The sequence below is a fragment of the Pristiophorus japonicus genome, chromosome 22 (genome assembly GCF_044704955.1).
Source record: "Pristiophorus japonicus isolate sPriJap1 chromosome 22, sPriJap1.hap1, whole genome shotgun sequence".
Taxonomy (NCBI): Eukaryota; Metazoa; Chordata; class Chondrichthyes; family Pristiophoridae; genus Pristiophorus; species Pristiophorus japonicus.
In genome coordinates, this window is record NC_091998.1 from 61,343,338 (window position 1) to 61,358,505 (window position 15,168).

The window sequence follows — 15,168 nt, forward strand, 5'->3', positions numbered from 1 at the left end:
AGACAATATGAGGAACTATTTTTTTAAGCGGCGAGTTGTTATGATCTTGAATGCACTGCCTGAAAGGGCGATGTAAGCAGATTTAATAGTAACTTTCAAAAAGGAATTGTATAAATAGTTGAAGGAAAAAAAATTACTTGGCCCCTTGAGCCTGCTCCACTATTGGTAGCACCCTCACTTTCTGAGTCATAAGGTTGTGGGTTCAAGTCCCACTCCAGAAACTTGTGCCCAGAAATCTAGGCTGAGGCTCTAGTACAGTGTTGAGGGTGTGCTGCACTGTTGAAGGTGCTGAGTCATTAAACCGAGGCTCTCTCAGGTGGACGTAAAAGATCCCATGGTATTACATGTATTTTGAAGAGTTATCCCCGGTGTCCCGGCTAATATTTATCCCTCAAACACCATCATTAAAAAACAGATTATCTGGTCATTATCACATTGTTGTTTGTGGGAGCTTGTTGTGGACAAATTGGCTACTGCATTTCCTACATTACAACAGTGACTACACTTCAAATTAAAAAAGTACTTCATTGGCTGTAAAGCGCTTTGGGACATCCAGTGGTTGTGAAAGGCGCTATATAAATGCAAGTCTTTCTTTTTCTAGCTCGACTCCACTTTTCCGCCCTATGCTCAGATACCTTTGCTCAGTTAGTGTTCAAAAATCTATCAATCTCACCCTTGAATATACTCAACAATTGAATAGCCACAGCCTTTTGGGGTAGAGAATTCCAAAGATTCACAACCCTCCAAGTGAAGAAATTCCTCCTCATCTCAGTCCTTAATGGGGCGACCCATTATCCTGAGACTAGTTCTACACTCTCCAGTCTTGCAGCGTCAACCTGTCAAGCTCACTAAGAATTTTATACATTTCAATTCTTCTACACTCCAGAGAACATAGGCCCAACCTACTCAATCTCTCCTCATAGGACAAGCTTCTCATTCCAGGGATCAATCTAATAAATTTTCATTTCACCCCCTCTTAGGCAAGTATATTCTTCCTTAGGTACGGAGACCAAAACTGTGCACAATATTCCAAGTGTGGTCTCACCAAAACCTTGTAAAATTGCAGTAAGACTTCCTTACTCTTATACTGCAACCCCCTTGCAATAATGGCTAAGATATCATAGGGGAGTGGGACTAATTGTATAGCTCTACCAAAGAGCTGACACAGGCATGATGGGCTGAATGGCCTCCTGCTGTGGTATACCATGTGGGCACGCAGGTACAGCAGGTGATAAAGAAAGCAAATGGTATGTTGGCCTTCATAGCTAGGGGATTTGAACATAGGAGCAGGGAGGTCTTAATGCAGTTAAGTGAGGCCTCACCTGGAATATTGTGTTCAGTTTTGGTCTCCTAGTCTGAGGAAGGACATTCTTGCTATTGAGGGAGTGCAGTGAAGGTTCACCAGACTGATTCCAGGGATGGCTGGGCTGTCATTTGAGGAGAGACTGAATCAACTGGGCCTTTATTCACTGGAGTTTAGAAGGATGAGAGGGGATCTCATAGAAACATATAAGATTCTGACGGGACTGGACAAGTTAGATGCGGGAAGAATGTTCCCGATGTTGGGGAAGTCCAGAACCAGGGGACACAGTCTTAGGATAAGGGGTAGGCTATTTAGGACTGAGATGAGGAGAAACTTCTTCACTCAGAGAGTTGTTAACCTGTGGAATTCCCTGCCGCAGAGAGTTGTTGATGCCAGTTCATTGGATATATTCAAGAGGGAGTTAGATATGGCCCTTACGGTTAAGGGGATCAAGGGGTATGGAGGGAAAGCAGGAAAGGGGTACTAAAGGAATGATCAGCCATGATCTTATTGAATGGCGTTGCAGGCTCAAAGGGCCGAATGGCCTACTCCTGCACTTATTTTCTATGTTTCTATGATTCTATATCAATGCAAGTTATTGTGCCAATTGTTATTGGGGCTCCAACCACCAAGCCACAGGCAGCATTTACAGCCAGTTGCACATGCGTCATCACCAATTTCTGTCAACTAGCTGGTACGCATGTGCACATATTGGTGCTATTGTATTGTGGGTAGACGATTAAAAAGAGCTCTGGCGGCACCAGGGTTGAGCGAGCGGAGGGATCGAGTCCCGGGCGGCTGGCTGGATCAGCGCCTCACCGTGCAAACCAGCAGTAGCCGAAAGCTGTGCTTCCAAACAGGCCCTGTACTGGGAACCTCAGAGAGCAGCTGGAGCAAAACCCGAGCACTGCCCAGTGCAGAACCAGTGCCAGCATGAGGGTATTGCAGCACCGCCTCCCGGTGACTGAGGGTATTGCAGCACCGCCTCCCGGTGACTGAGGGTATTGCAGCACCGCCTCCCGGTGACTGAGGGTATTGCAGCACCGCCTCCCGGTGACTGAGAGTACTGCAACATCACCTCCCAGTGACTGAGGGTATTGCAGCACCGCCTCCCGGTGACTGAGGGTATTGCAACATCACCTCCCAGTGACTGAGGGTATTGCAGCACCGCCTCCCGGTGACTGAGAGTACTGCAACATCACCTCCCAGTGACTGAGGGTATTGCAGCACCGCCTCCCGGTGACTGAGGATATTGCAACATCACCTCCCAGTGACTGAGGGCATTGCAGCTTCTCCTTCGGTGAGTGAGGGTGCTGCAGTGCCTCCTCTGCTGAGAGGGAGTGTTGCAGTGGACTCAGTCAGTCCAGCAATCAGTCATCAGCTCCTGTCATGGCGCGGGTGATGCGGACGTCCTTGCGGTCCCTTGCTCAGACGACGATGTAGTCTAATAGATGCCAGTACCTGGAACGAGTGTGTTGCCGTGAGCGCCTCTTCCGGTGAGTGAGGGCATTGTAGTGCCACCTCACGGTGAGTGAGGGTATTGCAGCGCCGCCTCCGATTAGTGAGGAGTGTTGCAGCACCACCTCCCGGTGAGTGAATGTATTGCAGCGCTTCCTGCGGGCAGTGGGAGTGTTGCAGCGCCACCTCCGGTGAATGGGGGTATTGCAGCACCACCTCCCGGTTGGAGAAGGTACTGCAGCGCCATCTCCGGTGAGTGAGGGTATTGGCGCGCCTCTTGTGGACTGAGGGTGTTGCAGAGCCGCAATTAGTGAGTGAGGGTGTTACAGCGCCACCTCCGGTTAATGAGGGTTTTGAAGCACCTCCTCCGGGGAGTGAAGGTATTGCAGTGCCACCTCCAGGTGGGTGAGGGTATTGCAGCGCCACCTCTGGTGAGTGAGGGCATTGTAGCGCCGCCTCCAGTGAGTGAGTGTATTGGAGCGCCTCTTGTGGTCATGAGGGTGCTGCGGAGCCACCACCGGTGAATTAGAGTATTGCAGCACCACTTCTCGGTGAGTGAGGGTATTACAGCACCGCCTCCGGTTAGTGAGGGTATTGTTGGGCCGCGTCCGTTTAGCGAGGGTATTGCAGCACCGCCACCGGTGAGTAAGGGCATTGCAGCTCCACCTCCGGTGAGTGCGTGGCGTTGCAGCGCTGCCTCCGGTTAGAGTCTGTATTGCAGCGCCGCGCCAATGCGGCCTTTGGCGAGAGGGGGCATTGCAGCACCACCTCCCGGTGAATGAGGATATTGCATCGCCACCTCCCGCTGATTGAGGGATTGGAGCGCCGTCTCTGGTGAGTGAGGGTATTGTAGTGCATCCTGTGCTCTGTGAGGGTGTTAACATTTCTGGCATTAGCCATTTTATATCAAATAAATGTTGGATAAATAAATGTTAATTATGTGCCCCTTTTACACTAAACTAAATCACTCAAAAATACATATTATCTGATCATTCTCTCATTGTTGTTTGTGGGAGCTTGATGTGCACAAATTGGCCGCCATGTTCCCTACATTACAATGGTTCAAATGTATTTCATTGGCTGTGCAGTGGTTGGGTTGTGAAAGGCGCTATAGAAACAGTGGAAGTGGTGGGAGTGGCAGCAGAGTGGGAGGAGTGACTGGAGGTAGGGGGTGGGGAAGTGACTGGGGGAGGGGTGACTGGGGGAGGAGGAGTGACTGTGGTGGGGGAGTGACTGTGGTGGGGGAGTGACTGGAGTCAGTGGGTGGGGAGAGTGATGTTGGGAGTGACTGCAGGTAGGGGGGTGAGTGACTGGGATGGAGGAGTGACAGTGGGAGTGGGGGTAATGACGGGGGTGTGATGGTGGGGGCGAGGTGAATGACAGTGGGTGGGGGGAGTGAGTGAGTGATAGTGGGGGGAATGATCGCAAAAACATAAGAAATAGGAGCAGGAGTAGGCCATTTGGCCCTCGAGTCTGCTCCGCCATTCAATAAGATCATGGCTGATCTGATCTTGGGTTCAGCTCCATTTGATCAGATCAGCCGTGATGTTATTAAATGGCGGGGGTGGGGGGAGTGACTGGGAAGAATATATCTCTGGGCCATGACCATTTTACAAACAAATTGCACCAATGGAAAGTCCGTCGTTTATTTGTGATGCTTTTCGTGTCAAAGTTGTTAGAGATAAAATCCATTCAGTTCATATTTTATGATGGTTTAACACAAATAAATCAGTCATTCACAGTCCTTGTAATGGCTTCCAGACTTCCACTGTTAATCCTTGCCCATCACTGGACTGGAGGGCGATGGGGGAAAATGGTGCGAAGCAGTAGGTCCTGGCACACACTGTGATTGGCTGATCTTACTGCCAATCACACAAACATCCTGCTGCGTGACGCAGTCCAGCTCATCACTGGACAACCGGGGGAGGCAGTCTGAAGCTTGTTAGCAGCAAGGTTGGTGCATTCCTGCTGAGCGCCTTGATTCAGCTGAGAGTGATGTCTCTGGAGGCACCATCAATTCAAGTCCCAGGCTTCTCCGAGGTACAGGCCTCAAGTGAACTAAAAGTTGTTAGAAACATTTCAAACATACAAAATGCAACTGTAACGGAAGTACATTTGTTTTTGTTTCCTTAGTAGTGCTGATGTCAGTATTATGCGAGAATCCTTATTTCCAGTACTAAGCATCCCTTGTACTTCTTGCTCCTGAGGTGTTGGTTGCTGGCTGTCCACTTTTGATTGGTAGTTTTTGAACTTTGTGACATACACTTTTCATTCTCACTTGGTAAACTCCCGATTTCCTCGGTTCCGATTTGTGTCTGTTTTGCGAGTATGAAATTTGAGTCAATTAGATGGCAGAGCACCACCCAAAATATGCACGGAACGCAGCATTTTTATACAATCCTCTGCCTGCACCAAGTAAACAAGCCTTTCCCCACTTTACATCAAATATCTCCCAAATTCATTTTGTTCTTGGACAGGAACAAACCGGGATCATTTCTGTCTGTGTCTTTCGGGGGAAGGAGATGAGACTGCATTGCCAGGCTGTAGTGCAGCGGGCGGTCGTTCAGCCCGACTGCCTGCCTCTCTTCCACGGTTACATCCGAGCCAGGGTGTCCCTGGAGATGGAGCACGCGGTGTCCACCGGTTCGCTCGCGGCCTTCCGCGAGAGGTGGGCTCCGGAGAGTCTAGTGTGCATCATCACCCCCGGGGCAAGCAAAATCTTAATTTGACCATTTAAAGTTTCAAAAAGTTTTATTTGTTAATTTGTTGGTTGTAGCGCCCCTTTAATAAGGAGGGAGGGGGGCACTTGATTTAAAAGTTTTACACAAAATAGTTGCGGTGCTGTATGTTGTCCAGGGAATAGCAGATCAGAACGCCGCCTCCTTCAGGTGAGTGTGCTGATGTTTGGAAAGGTGAGTGAACTGGACAAACCCTTTCCCGCAGTCGGGGCACTGGAAGGGTTTTACGCCGCTGTGCAAATGTTGGTGTTTCATCAGCCCGTTGGAGGTGCAGAAGTGCTTCTTGCACTCGGCGCATTGAAACGGCCTCTCCCCGGTGTGCGAGCGGTGGTGTTTGATCAGCTGGCCCGAGGTGTAAAAGCATTTGTTGCAGACGGCGCACTCAAAGGGCCGCTCCCCGGTGTGGCCCCGCCCGTGCATGGCCATGTGGCTGAAGGTGTAAAAGCGCTTCTTGCACACGGCGCATTCGAAGCGCTTGTCGCCCGTGTGAAAGCGCCGGTGCACCGCCAGCTGGCCCGAGGTGCAAAAGCGCTTTGTGCACACGGAGCACTCGTAGGGTTTCTCGCCGGTGTGAGAGCGGCGATGGATGGTCAGCTGCCCCGAGGTGTAGAAGCGCTTTCCGCACTCGGCGCATTCAAATGGTTTCTCCCCGCTGTGGATCCGCTGGTGCTGCGCCAGGTGGTCGCCTGTGCGGAAGCCCTTCTTGCAAGCGGAACACTCAAAGGGCCTCTCCCCACTGTGCACACGCAGGTGCACCTCCAGGCGGGAGGGGATGTGGAAACCCTTCCCACACAGGGAGCAGCGATAGCGACTGCGCCCCTGAAAGGCAGGCGCTTGGCCAATGTACCCAGCGCTTTCGGGCCCCTCTGCTCCTTGCACTGATTCAGCGGCGAGCTCCATTTCCAAGGTCGACAATTGGGGGGTCTCAAAAGACCTAAAATAAATAAAAGTGAGATTTCAACCACTCGCACTTGTTTAGTAACTCATCTTGTCTCACCACCGCGGGTCTCCTCTGCATCGGGGAGAGCAAACGAACGCAGATTTGGGCGATCGCTTTGCGGGGCACTTCCATTCGCGACCCCGAGCTAGCAGTCGTTTGCCATTTTAATTTAATGCCCCACTCTCAATTCTGGCCTCTCTGCCCTCGGCCTCCCCTACACTGTGCCAATGGAGCTCAACGGAAGCTCAAGGAACAGGACCTCATCTTTCGAGTAGGCACTTTACACTCAACATCGAGTTCAATAATTTCAGATCATAACCACTGCTCCGTTTTTTCAGACAGCAAGTATGGTTATAATTCTGCAGTTGCCATTTACATCTCCCCCAGACCCAGCTTCTGTTTCTTTACTTGCCCTCTCCTTTTCCCTCGCACCATCATCCCTTTTGTCATTTAATCTCTCCATCCTTCCACCCTATCACAGACCTTCCTTCACCACCCCCCCTTCCGTTTCCTTGCCTCTGTACTTGCTTAAGTTCTGTTAAATCTCTAATTGTTTCCAGTTGTGATGAAAGATCTGAAACATTAACTCTGTCTCTCTCCACAGGTACTGCCTGAATTGCTGAGTATTTCCAGCACTTTGTGTATTTGGAGCATTGGAATAGTCAAGTCTAGATTTAATAAAGGCATGGATTTAGGGATTTAGCAGCAGATGAGCAGAGGCAGGGGCAGAGACGGGCGATGTTAGAGGTAGAAATAGGTGGTGTGTGGTGGATATGTGGTCGGAAGCTCATGTCGGGGTCAAATATGACACCAAGGTTGCGAAAGGTCTGGTTGAGCCTCAGATAGTTGCCAGGGAGAGGGATAGAGTCGGTGGCTGGGGAATGGCGGGGACTGAAGACAACTGCTTCGGTCTTCCCAATATTTAGTTGCAGGAAATTTCTGCTCATCCACTGGATGTCGGACAAGCAGTCTGACAAATCAGAGACCATGGAAGTGAGGTAGACTGGGTGTCGTCAGCGTACATGTAGAACCGGACGTTGTGTTTCGGAATCTGTCGTTGATGTGCAGCATGTAGATGAGAAACAGGAGGGGGCCAAGGATAGATCCTTGGAGGACTCCAGAACTAACGGTGCAGGAGTGGAAAAAGAAGCCATTGCAGGTGATTCTCTGGCTATGAGTGGATAGATAAGAATGGAACCAGTCAGAAAAACATCCTCTCACCATTACCCTCTGCCTCCTATCCCTTAGCCAATTACATATCCAAGTTACAAATGTGTTTTTAATATCATGTGCTTCGATATCCAATACAAGTCTGTTATGTGGTACATTATCAAATGCCTTTTGAAAGTCCATATATACAACATCTACTGCATTACCTTAATCAACCCTCCCTGTTACTTCATCAAAGAACTCAATCAGGTTAGTCAGACATGATTTGCCTTTAACAAATCTGTGCTGGCTGTCTCATATTCAGCCATGCTTCAATCCTTTCCGCCCATGTCATCTATGCAGAAACCCCAGTCTACTCCACCAGTTACATAATTATGGCTCTGATTATAGGGGGTTCGACAGCAACTACCACAGGTTAACCGGTCAAAAGTGCTGTAGAACCAACCAAGCTGCTCCAGTATAGCCACTAAACTGGCATGTAGTGGATGTTGAAAACTGCCCAGGTACGTCCTGTCCACAAAAAGTAGGACAAATCCAATCTAGTAAGTACCACCCTGTTGGGGGAAAACCCCCGAGGTAGAAATAAATCTACTCCGAGACTACGTTAGAGAGTTGAAAACACACACAGTTTATTAATACAAGGTACCAGGGGAGTTGTATGTAGATCCCTTAACCAGGCAACAACTCAATTTGGGGTTAGATAAAATGAGTATTTAAAGTCGTAAACCACAAAGGTCACATGTCACTGCTTCTATATCTGGCTTACTTCCTTATCTTCGGCCAGAGTCTGGTATGATTGGTCTGACGCTGAGCAAGAAAGAAACCAATCACACCAGACACTGGCCGTAGATAAGGAAGTAAGCCGGACAAAGACGGGGAAAAAACTTGTTGTGTAGACCTTTTCACAATTGCTTATCTCATTCTGTCGTATAGTACATTTTCTAAAGCACAGCAATTTCACACTAACGCTATTAACCCTTCACACCCCATCAGTCTACTCTCAATCATCAGCAAAGTGATGAAAGGTGTCTTCGACAGTATTATCCAGCGGCAATTACAAATAACCTGCTCAACGATGCACATTTTGAGTTCCACCAGGACCACTCGGCTCCAGACCTCATTACAGCCTTGGTCCAAACATGGACAAAAGATCTGAATTCCAGAGGTGCGGAGAGAGTGACTGCCCTTGACATCAAGGCAGCATTTGACCGAATGTGGCATCAAGGAGCCCTAAGTCAATGGGGGTCAAGGGGAAAACTCTCCACTGGCTGGAGTGATACCGAGCACAAAGGATAATGGTTGCGGTTGTTGGAGGTCAATCATCTCAGCCCCAGGATATTGCTGCAGGAGTTCCTCAGGGCAGTGTCCTGGGCCCAACCATCTTCAGCTGCTTCATCAATGACTTCCATCATAAGGTCAGAAGTGGGATGGTCGCTGATGATTGCAGTGTTCGGTTCCATTCGCAACTCCTCAGATAATTAAGCAGTCCATGCCTGCATGCAGCAAGACCTGGACAACATTCAGGCTTGGGCTGATAAGTGGCAAGTAACATTCGTGCCACACAAGTGCCAGGCAATGACCATCTCCAACAAGAAAGAGTCTAACCACCGCCCCTTGACATTCAACGGAATTACCATCACCGAATCCTCCACCATCAACATCCTGGGGGTCACCATTGACCAGAAACTTAACTGGACCAGCCACATAAATACTGTGGCAACAAGAGCAGGTCAGAGGCTGGGTATTCTGTGGCGAGTGCCTCACCTCCTGACTCCCAAAGCCTTTCCACCATCTCCAAGGCACAAGTCTTGATGGAAATTGATGGGTATGAAGGCCGATAAATCCCCGGGGCCTGATAGTCTGCATCCCAGAGTACTTAAGGAAGTGGCCCTAGAAATAGTGGATGCATTGGTGGTCATTTTCCAACAGTCTATCGACTCTGGATCAGTTCTTATGGACTGGAGAATAGCTAACGTAACCCTACTTTTTAAAAAATGAGGAAGAGAGAAAACGTAATTATAGACCAGTTAGCCTGACTTCGGTAGTGGGGAAAATGTTGGAATCAATTATTAAAGATGTAATAGCAGTGCATTTGGAAAACAGTGACAGGATCGGTCCAATTCAGCATGGATTTATGAAAGGGAAATCATGCTTGACAAATCTTCTAGAATTTTTTGAGGATGTAACGAGTAGAGTGGACAAGGGAGAACCAGTGGATGTGGTGTATTTGGACTTTCAAAAGGCTTTTGACAAGGTCCCACACAAAAGAGATTAGTGTGCAAAATTAAAGCACATGGTATTGGGGGTAATATATTGACGTGGATAGAGAACTGGTTGGCAGACAGAAAGTAAACAGTAGGAATAAACAGGTCCGTTTCAGAATGGCAGGCAGTGACTAGTGGGGTACCGCAAGGTTCAGTGCTGGGACCCCAGCTATTTACAATATACATTAATGATTTGGACGAAGGAATTGAATGTAATATCTCCAGGTTTGCAGATGATACTAAGCTGGGTGGCGGTGTGAGCTGTGAGGAGGATGCTAAGAGGCTGCAGGGTGACTTGGACAGGTTAGGTGAGTGGGCAAATGCATGGCAGATGCAGTATAATGTAGATAAATGTGAGGCTATCCACTTTAGGGGCAGAAACAGGAAGGCAGAATATTATCTGAATGGTGACAGATTAGGAAAAGGGGAGGTGCAACGAGACCTGGGTGCCATGGTACATCAGTCATTGAAAGTTGCCATGCAGGTACAGCAGGCGGTGAAGAAGGCAAATGACATATTGGCCTTCATAGCGAGAGGATTTGAGTATAGGAGCAGGGAGGTCTTACTGCAGTTGTACAGGGCCTTGGTGAGGCCACACCTTGAATATTGTGTACAGTTTTGGTCTCCTAATCTGAGGAAGGACATTCTTGCTATTGAGGGAGTGCAGCGAACGTTCACCAGACTGATTCCTGGAATGACAGGACTGACATATGAAGAAAGACTGGATCGACTAGGCTTATATTCACTGGAATTTAGAAGAATGAGAGGGGATCTTATAGAAACATATAAACTTCTGACGGGATTGGACAGGTTAGATGCAGAAAGAATGTTCCCAACGTTGGGTAAGTCCAGAACCAGGGGTCATAGTCTAAGGATAAGGGGTAAGCCATTTAGGACCGAGATGAGGAGAAACTTCTTCACTCAGAATTGTGAACCTGTGGCATTCTCTACCACAGAAAGTTGTTGAGGCCAGTTCGTTAGATATATTCAAAAGGGAGTTAGATATGGCCCTTACGGCTAAAGGGATCAAGGGGTATGGAAAGAAAGCAGGAATGTGATACTGAAGTTGCATGATCAGCCATGATCATATTGAATGGTGGTGCAGGCTCGAGGGGCCGAATGGCCTACTCCTGCACCTATTTTCTGTGTTTTTAAGTCAGGAGTGTGATGGAATACTTTCCACTTCCCTGGATGAGTGCAGCTCCAACAACACTCAAAAGGCTCAACACCATCCAGGACAAAGTAGCCCACTTAATTGGTACCCCGTCCACCACCTTAAACATTCACTCCTTCTACCACTGGCACAACATGGCTGCAGTGTGTACCATCTACAAGATGCAACTCGCCAAGACTTCTTCAACAGCACCTCCCAAACCCGCGACCTCTACCACCTAGAAGGACAAGGGCAGCAGGCATATGGGAACACCATCAGCCTCCATGTTCGCATCCAAGTCACACACCATCTTGACTTGGAAATATATCGGTTCATTGTCACTGGGCCAAAATCCTGGAACTCCCTCTCTAACAGCACTATGGAAGCACCTTCACCACACGGACTGCAGCGGTTCAAGAAGGCGGCTCACCACCACCTCCTCATGGGCAATTAGGAATGGGCAATAAATGCTGGCCTTCCCAGCGAAGCCCACATTGCAGGAAAAGTATTTTTGAAAGTAAATCATTTCACGTTGGTTTCTTTTGCCTTGAAGCATGAAATTTACTAGTATCTGCCAATCTATAGACTTCTTTCACCAATAGCAACGAAGTTACAATTGCCCTTGGGCTGTTTAAAGGGGCAGGTGAGTTCAAACATAGCCAGTCATTGAAAGCAAACATGCAGATGCAGCAAGCAGTTAGGAAGGCAAATGGTATGTTGGCCTTCATTGCAAGAGAATTTTAGTAGAAGAGCAAGGATGTCTTACTATAGTTATACAGGGCCTTGGTGAGACCGCACCTGAAGTATTGTGTGCAGTTTTGGTCTCATAAGAACATAAGAAATAAGAGCAGGAGTAGGCCATACAGACCCTCGAGCCTGCTCCGTCATTTATTACAATCATGGCTGATCCGATCATGGACTCAGGTCCACTTCCCTGCCCGTTCCCATGACCCCTTATCCCCTTATCATTTAAGAAACTGTCTATTTCTGTCTTAAATTTATTCAATGTCCCAGCTTCCACAGCTCTCTGAGGCAGCGAATTCCACAGATCTACAACCCTCAGAGATCAAATTTCTCCTCATCTCAGTTTTAAATGGGCAGCCCCTTATTCTAAGATTATGCCCTCTCGATCTACTCTCCCCTACCAGTGGATCCACCTTGTCAAGCCCCCTCATAATCTTATACGTTACGATAAGGTCACCACTCATTCTTCTGAACTACAATGAGTAGAGATCCATCTTACTCAACCTTTCCTCTCAAGTCAACTCCCTCATCTCAGGAAGGAATCAACCTTGTGAGCCTTCTCTGAACTGCCTCCAAAGCAAGTACATCCTTTTGTAAATATGGTAACTAAAACTGCACGCAGTATTCCAGGTGTGGCCTCACCAATACCCTGTATAACTGTAGCAAGACTTCCCTGCTTTTATACTCCATCCCCTTTGCAATAAAGACCAAGATTCCATTGGCCTTCTTGATCACTTGCTGTACCTGCATACTATCCTTTTGTGTTTCATGCACAAGTACCCCCAGGTCCCGCTGTACTGCAGCACTTTGCAATATTTCTCCATTTAAATAATAACGTGCTCTTTGACTTTTCCTGCCAAAGTGCATGAACTCACACTTTCCAATATTATACTCCATCTGCCAAATTTTTGCCCACTCACTTAGCCTGTCTAGGTCCTTTTTAGATTTTTGTGTCCTCCTCACACATTGCTTTTCCTCCCATCTTTGTATCGTCAGCAAATTTGGCTATGTTACACTCAATCCCTTCCTCCAAGTCGTTAATATAGATTGTAAATAGTTGGAGCCCCAGCACTGATCTCTGCGACACCCCACTGGTTGCCAACCCGAGAATGAACCATTTATCCCTACTCTCTGTTTTCTGTTCATTAGCCAATCCTCTATCCATGCTAATATATTACCCCCAACCCTGTGAACTTTAATCTTGTGCAGTAACCTTTTATGTGGCACCTTGTCAAATGGCTTCTGGAAGTCTAAATACATCACATCCACTGGTTCCCCTTTATCCGCCCTGACCGTTATATCCTCAAAGAATTCTAGCAAATTTGTCAAACATGACTTCCCCTTCATAAATCCATGCTGAATCTGCCTGACCGAATTTTGCTTTTCCAAATGTCCTGCTACTGCTTCTTTAATAATGGACTCCAACATCTTCCCAACCACAGATGTTAGGCTAATTTGTTTATAGTTTCATGCTTTTTGTCTGCCTCCTTTTTTAAATAAGGGCATTACATTTGCAGTTTTCCAATCTATTGGGACCGCCCCAGAATCCAAGGAATTTTGGTAAATTACAACCAATGCATCCACTATCCCTTCTCTTAAGACCCTTGGATGCAAGCCATCAAGTCCATATTTTGTAAATATGGAAACCAAAACTGCACGCAATATTCCAGGTGTGGCCTCACCAAATCCCTGTACAACTGTAGCAAGACTTCCCTGCTTTTATACTTCATCCCCTTTGCAATAAAGGCCAAGATTCCATTGTCCTTCCTGATCACTCCTTACCTAAGAAAGGATATATTTGCCATAGAGGGAGTGCAGTGAAGGTTCACCAGACTGATTCCTGGGATGGCAGTACTGTCGTATGAGGACAGATTGGGTCGACTTGGCCTGTATTCACTAGAGTATCGAAGAATGAGAGGGGATCTCATTGAAATGTATAAAATTCTGACTGGGTTGAATAAACTGGATGCAGGGAGGATGTTTCCCCTGGCTGGGAAGTCTGGAACAAGGGGTCACAGTCTCAGGATACGGGGTAGGAAATTTAGGACCGAGATAAGGAGAAATTATTTCACTCAGAGGGTGGTGAACCTGTGGAATTCTCTACCACAGAAGGCTGTGGAGGCCAAGTCACTGAATATATTTAAGAGGGAGATAGATAGATTTCTAGACACAAAAGGCTTCAAGGGGTATGGGGAAAAAGCGGGAATATGGTGTTGAAAAAGCGGATCAGCCATGATCATATTGAATGGCGGTGCAGGCTCGAAGGGCCGAGTGGCCTACTACTGCTCCTATTTTCTATGTTTCTATGTTTCAGTTCAGGGCAGAATCATGCTTTACATAAAGCTCCCATTACTGTAAAAGTGAGCATTGCCACAAGAAATGGCCTGCTGGCTTCAAACAAAAGTGTTGTCGTTCATGATGTCTCAAGTGTTTCCAATTGAATACTTCCAACAGGTCCTTTTTTTTCCCACTTTTTTTCCCCATGAAAGAGTCACGGCACAGAACTTTAATCCTCAAATTAACCCATCTCGCTCCCTGATACTAAGTGATCTGCAGTCGGTGAGACATTTCGAAGAAGAGCAGGGGAGTTACCCTCGGTGTCCTGATTAATGTTTATCTCTTAAATCAACATAACCAAAAAAAGCGGGTTATCTGGTCATTACTTCAGTGGTGTTTGTGGGAGCTTGCTGTGCACATATTGTCTGCCGCGTTTTCCCACATTACAATAGCGACTACACTTCAAAATGGACTTGATTGGCTGTAAAGCGCTTTGGGAGGTCCAGTGGTCGTGAAAGGCGCTATAGAAATGCAACTATTTATTTCTGACTCACTCAGCGGGAGACGGAGGCTAAGGTCGTGGGCGGGCACTAGGACCCAGCTTAGCTCAGCGAGGTCGGGATAAAGGCGCGGACCTCGCGGGTGAAAGTTTGTTCAGGGCAAGGCTGCAGCGGGCGGGTCCCGGGATTGGGGGTGACCCCCTGGGGGCCGCGTTGTCCCCTCCCAGTCACTCCTCCCCCACCCCAATCTCTTACCGCTATTGCAATGCAGCGTTTGCACCTCCGCTCAATCTTCGCCGGTCAGCAAAATTGCTGCTCTCGCCCCGAATGGCGTCCGGTCGTCCGGGGACGCCGCTCCGCTGTCGGGCGCCTGCGCCGATTGCCCCGCGATCGATAGGGGACTTTCTGACTCGCTGCGAACTATGGGAAGGCCGCGCCGCCATTGACGCCGCGCTCGCCAATATAATTTAAGGGGGGGGGGGGGACTGGAAATGCTACATATGTTAAATAAAAGCAGAGAATACTAGGAACACCCAGCAGCTCAGTCCGCATCCAAAAAGCGAGAAGTGTGACCCTCGCCTCTGAGTCAGAATGTTGTGGGTTCAAGTCCCACTCCAGAGA

At 48.0% G+C, this 15,168-nt stretch overlaps 1 protein-coding gene and 1 long non-coding RNA gene across 2 annotated transcripts; both read right to left on the minus strand.

Annotated features, from left to right (window-relative positions):
* Positions 1 to 4,431: 4,431 nt before the first annotated feature.
* On the minus strand, positions 4,432 to 14,893 carry LOC139234787 (uncharacterized). Its single transcript, XR_011588346.1, has 3 exons — positions 14,803 to 14,893; positions 6,347 to 6,433; positions 4,432 to 5,076 (listed from the first exon to the last, which is right to left on the minus strand). It is a non-coding gene; the product is annotated as an uncharacterized lncRNA (long non-coding RNA).
* On the minus strand, positions 5,073 to 6,342 carry LOC139235153 (zinc finger protein 25-like; the record flags this gene model as incomplete). The annotated part of the gene is made up of 1 exon (XM_070866374.1): positions 5,073 to 6,342. A coding segment is annotated over one exon (714 nt), but the record flags the coding sequence as incomplete, so codon positions are not given.
* Positions 14,894 to 15,168: the final 275 nt, after the last annotated feature.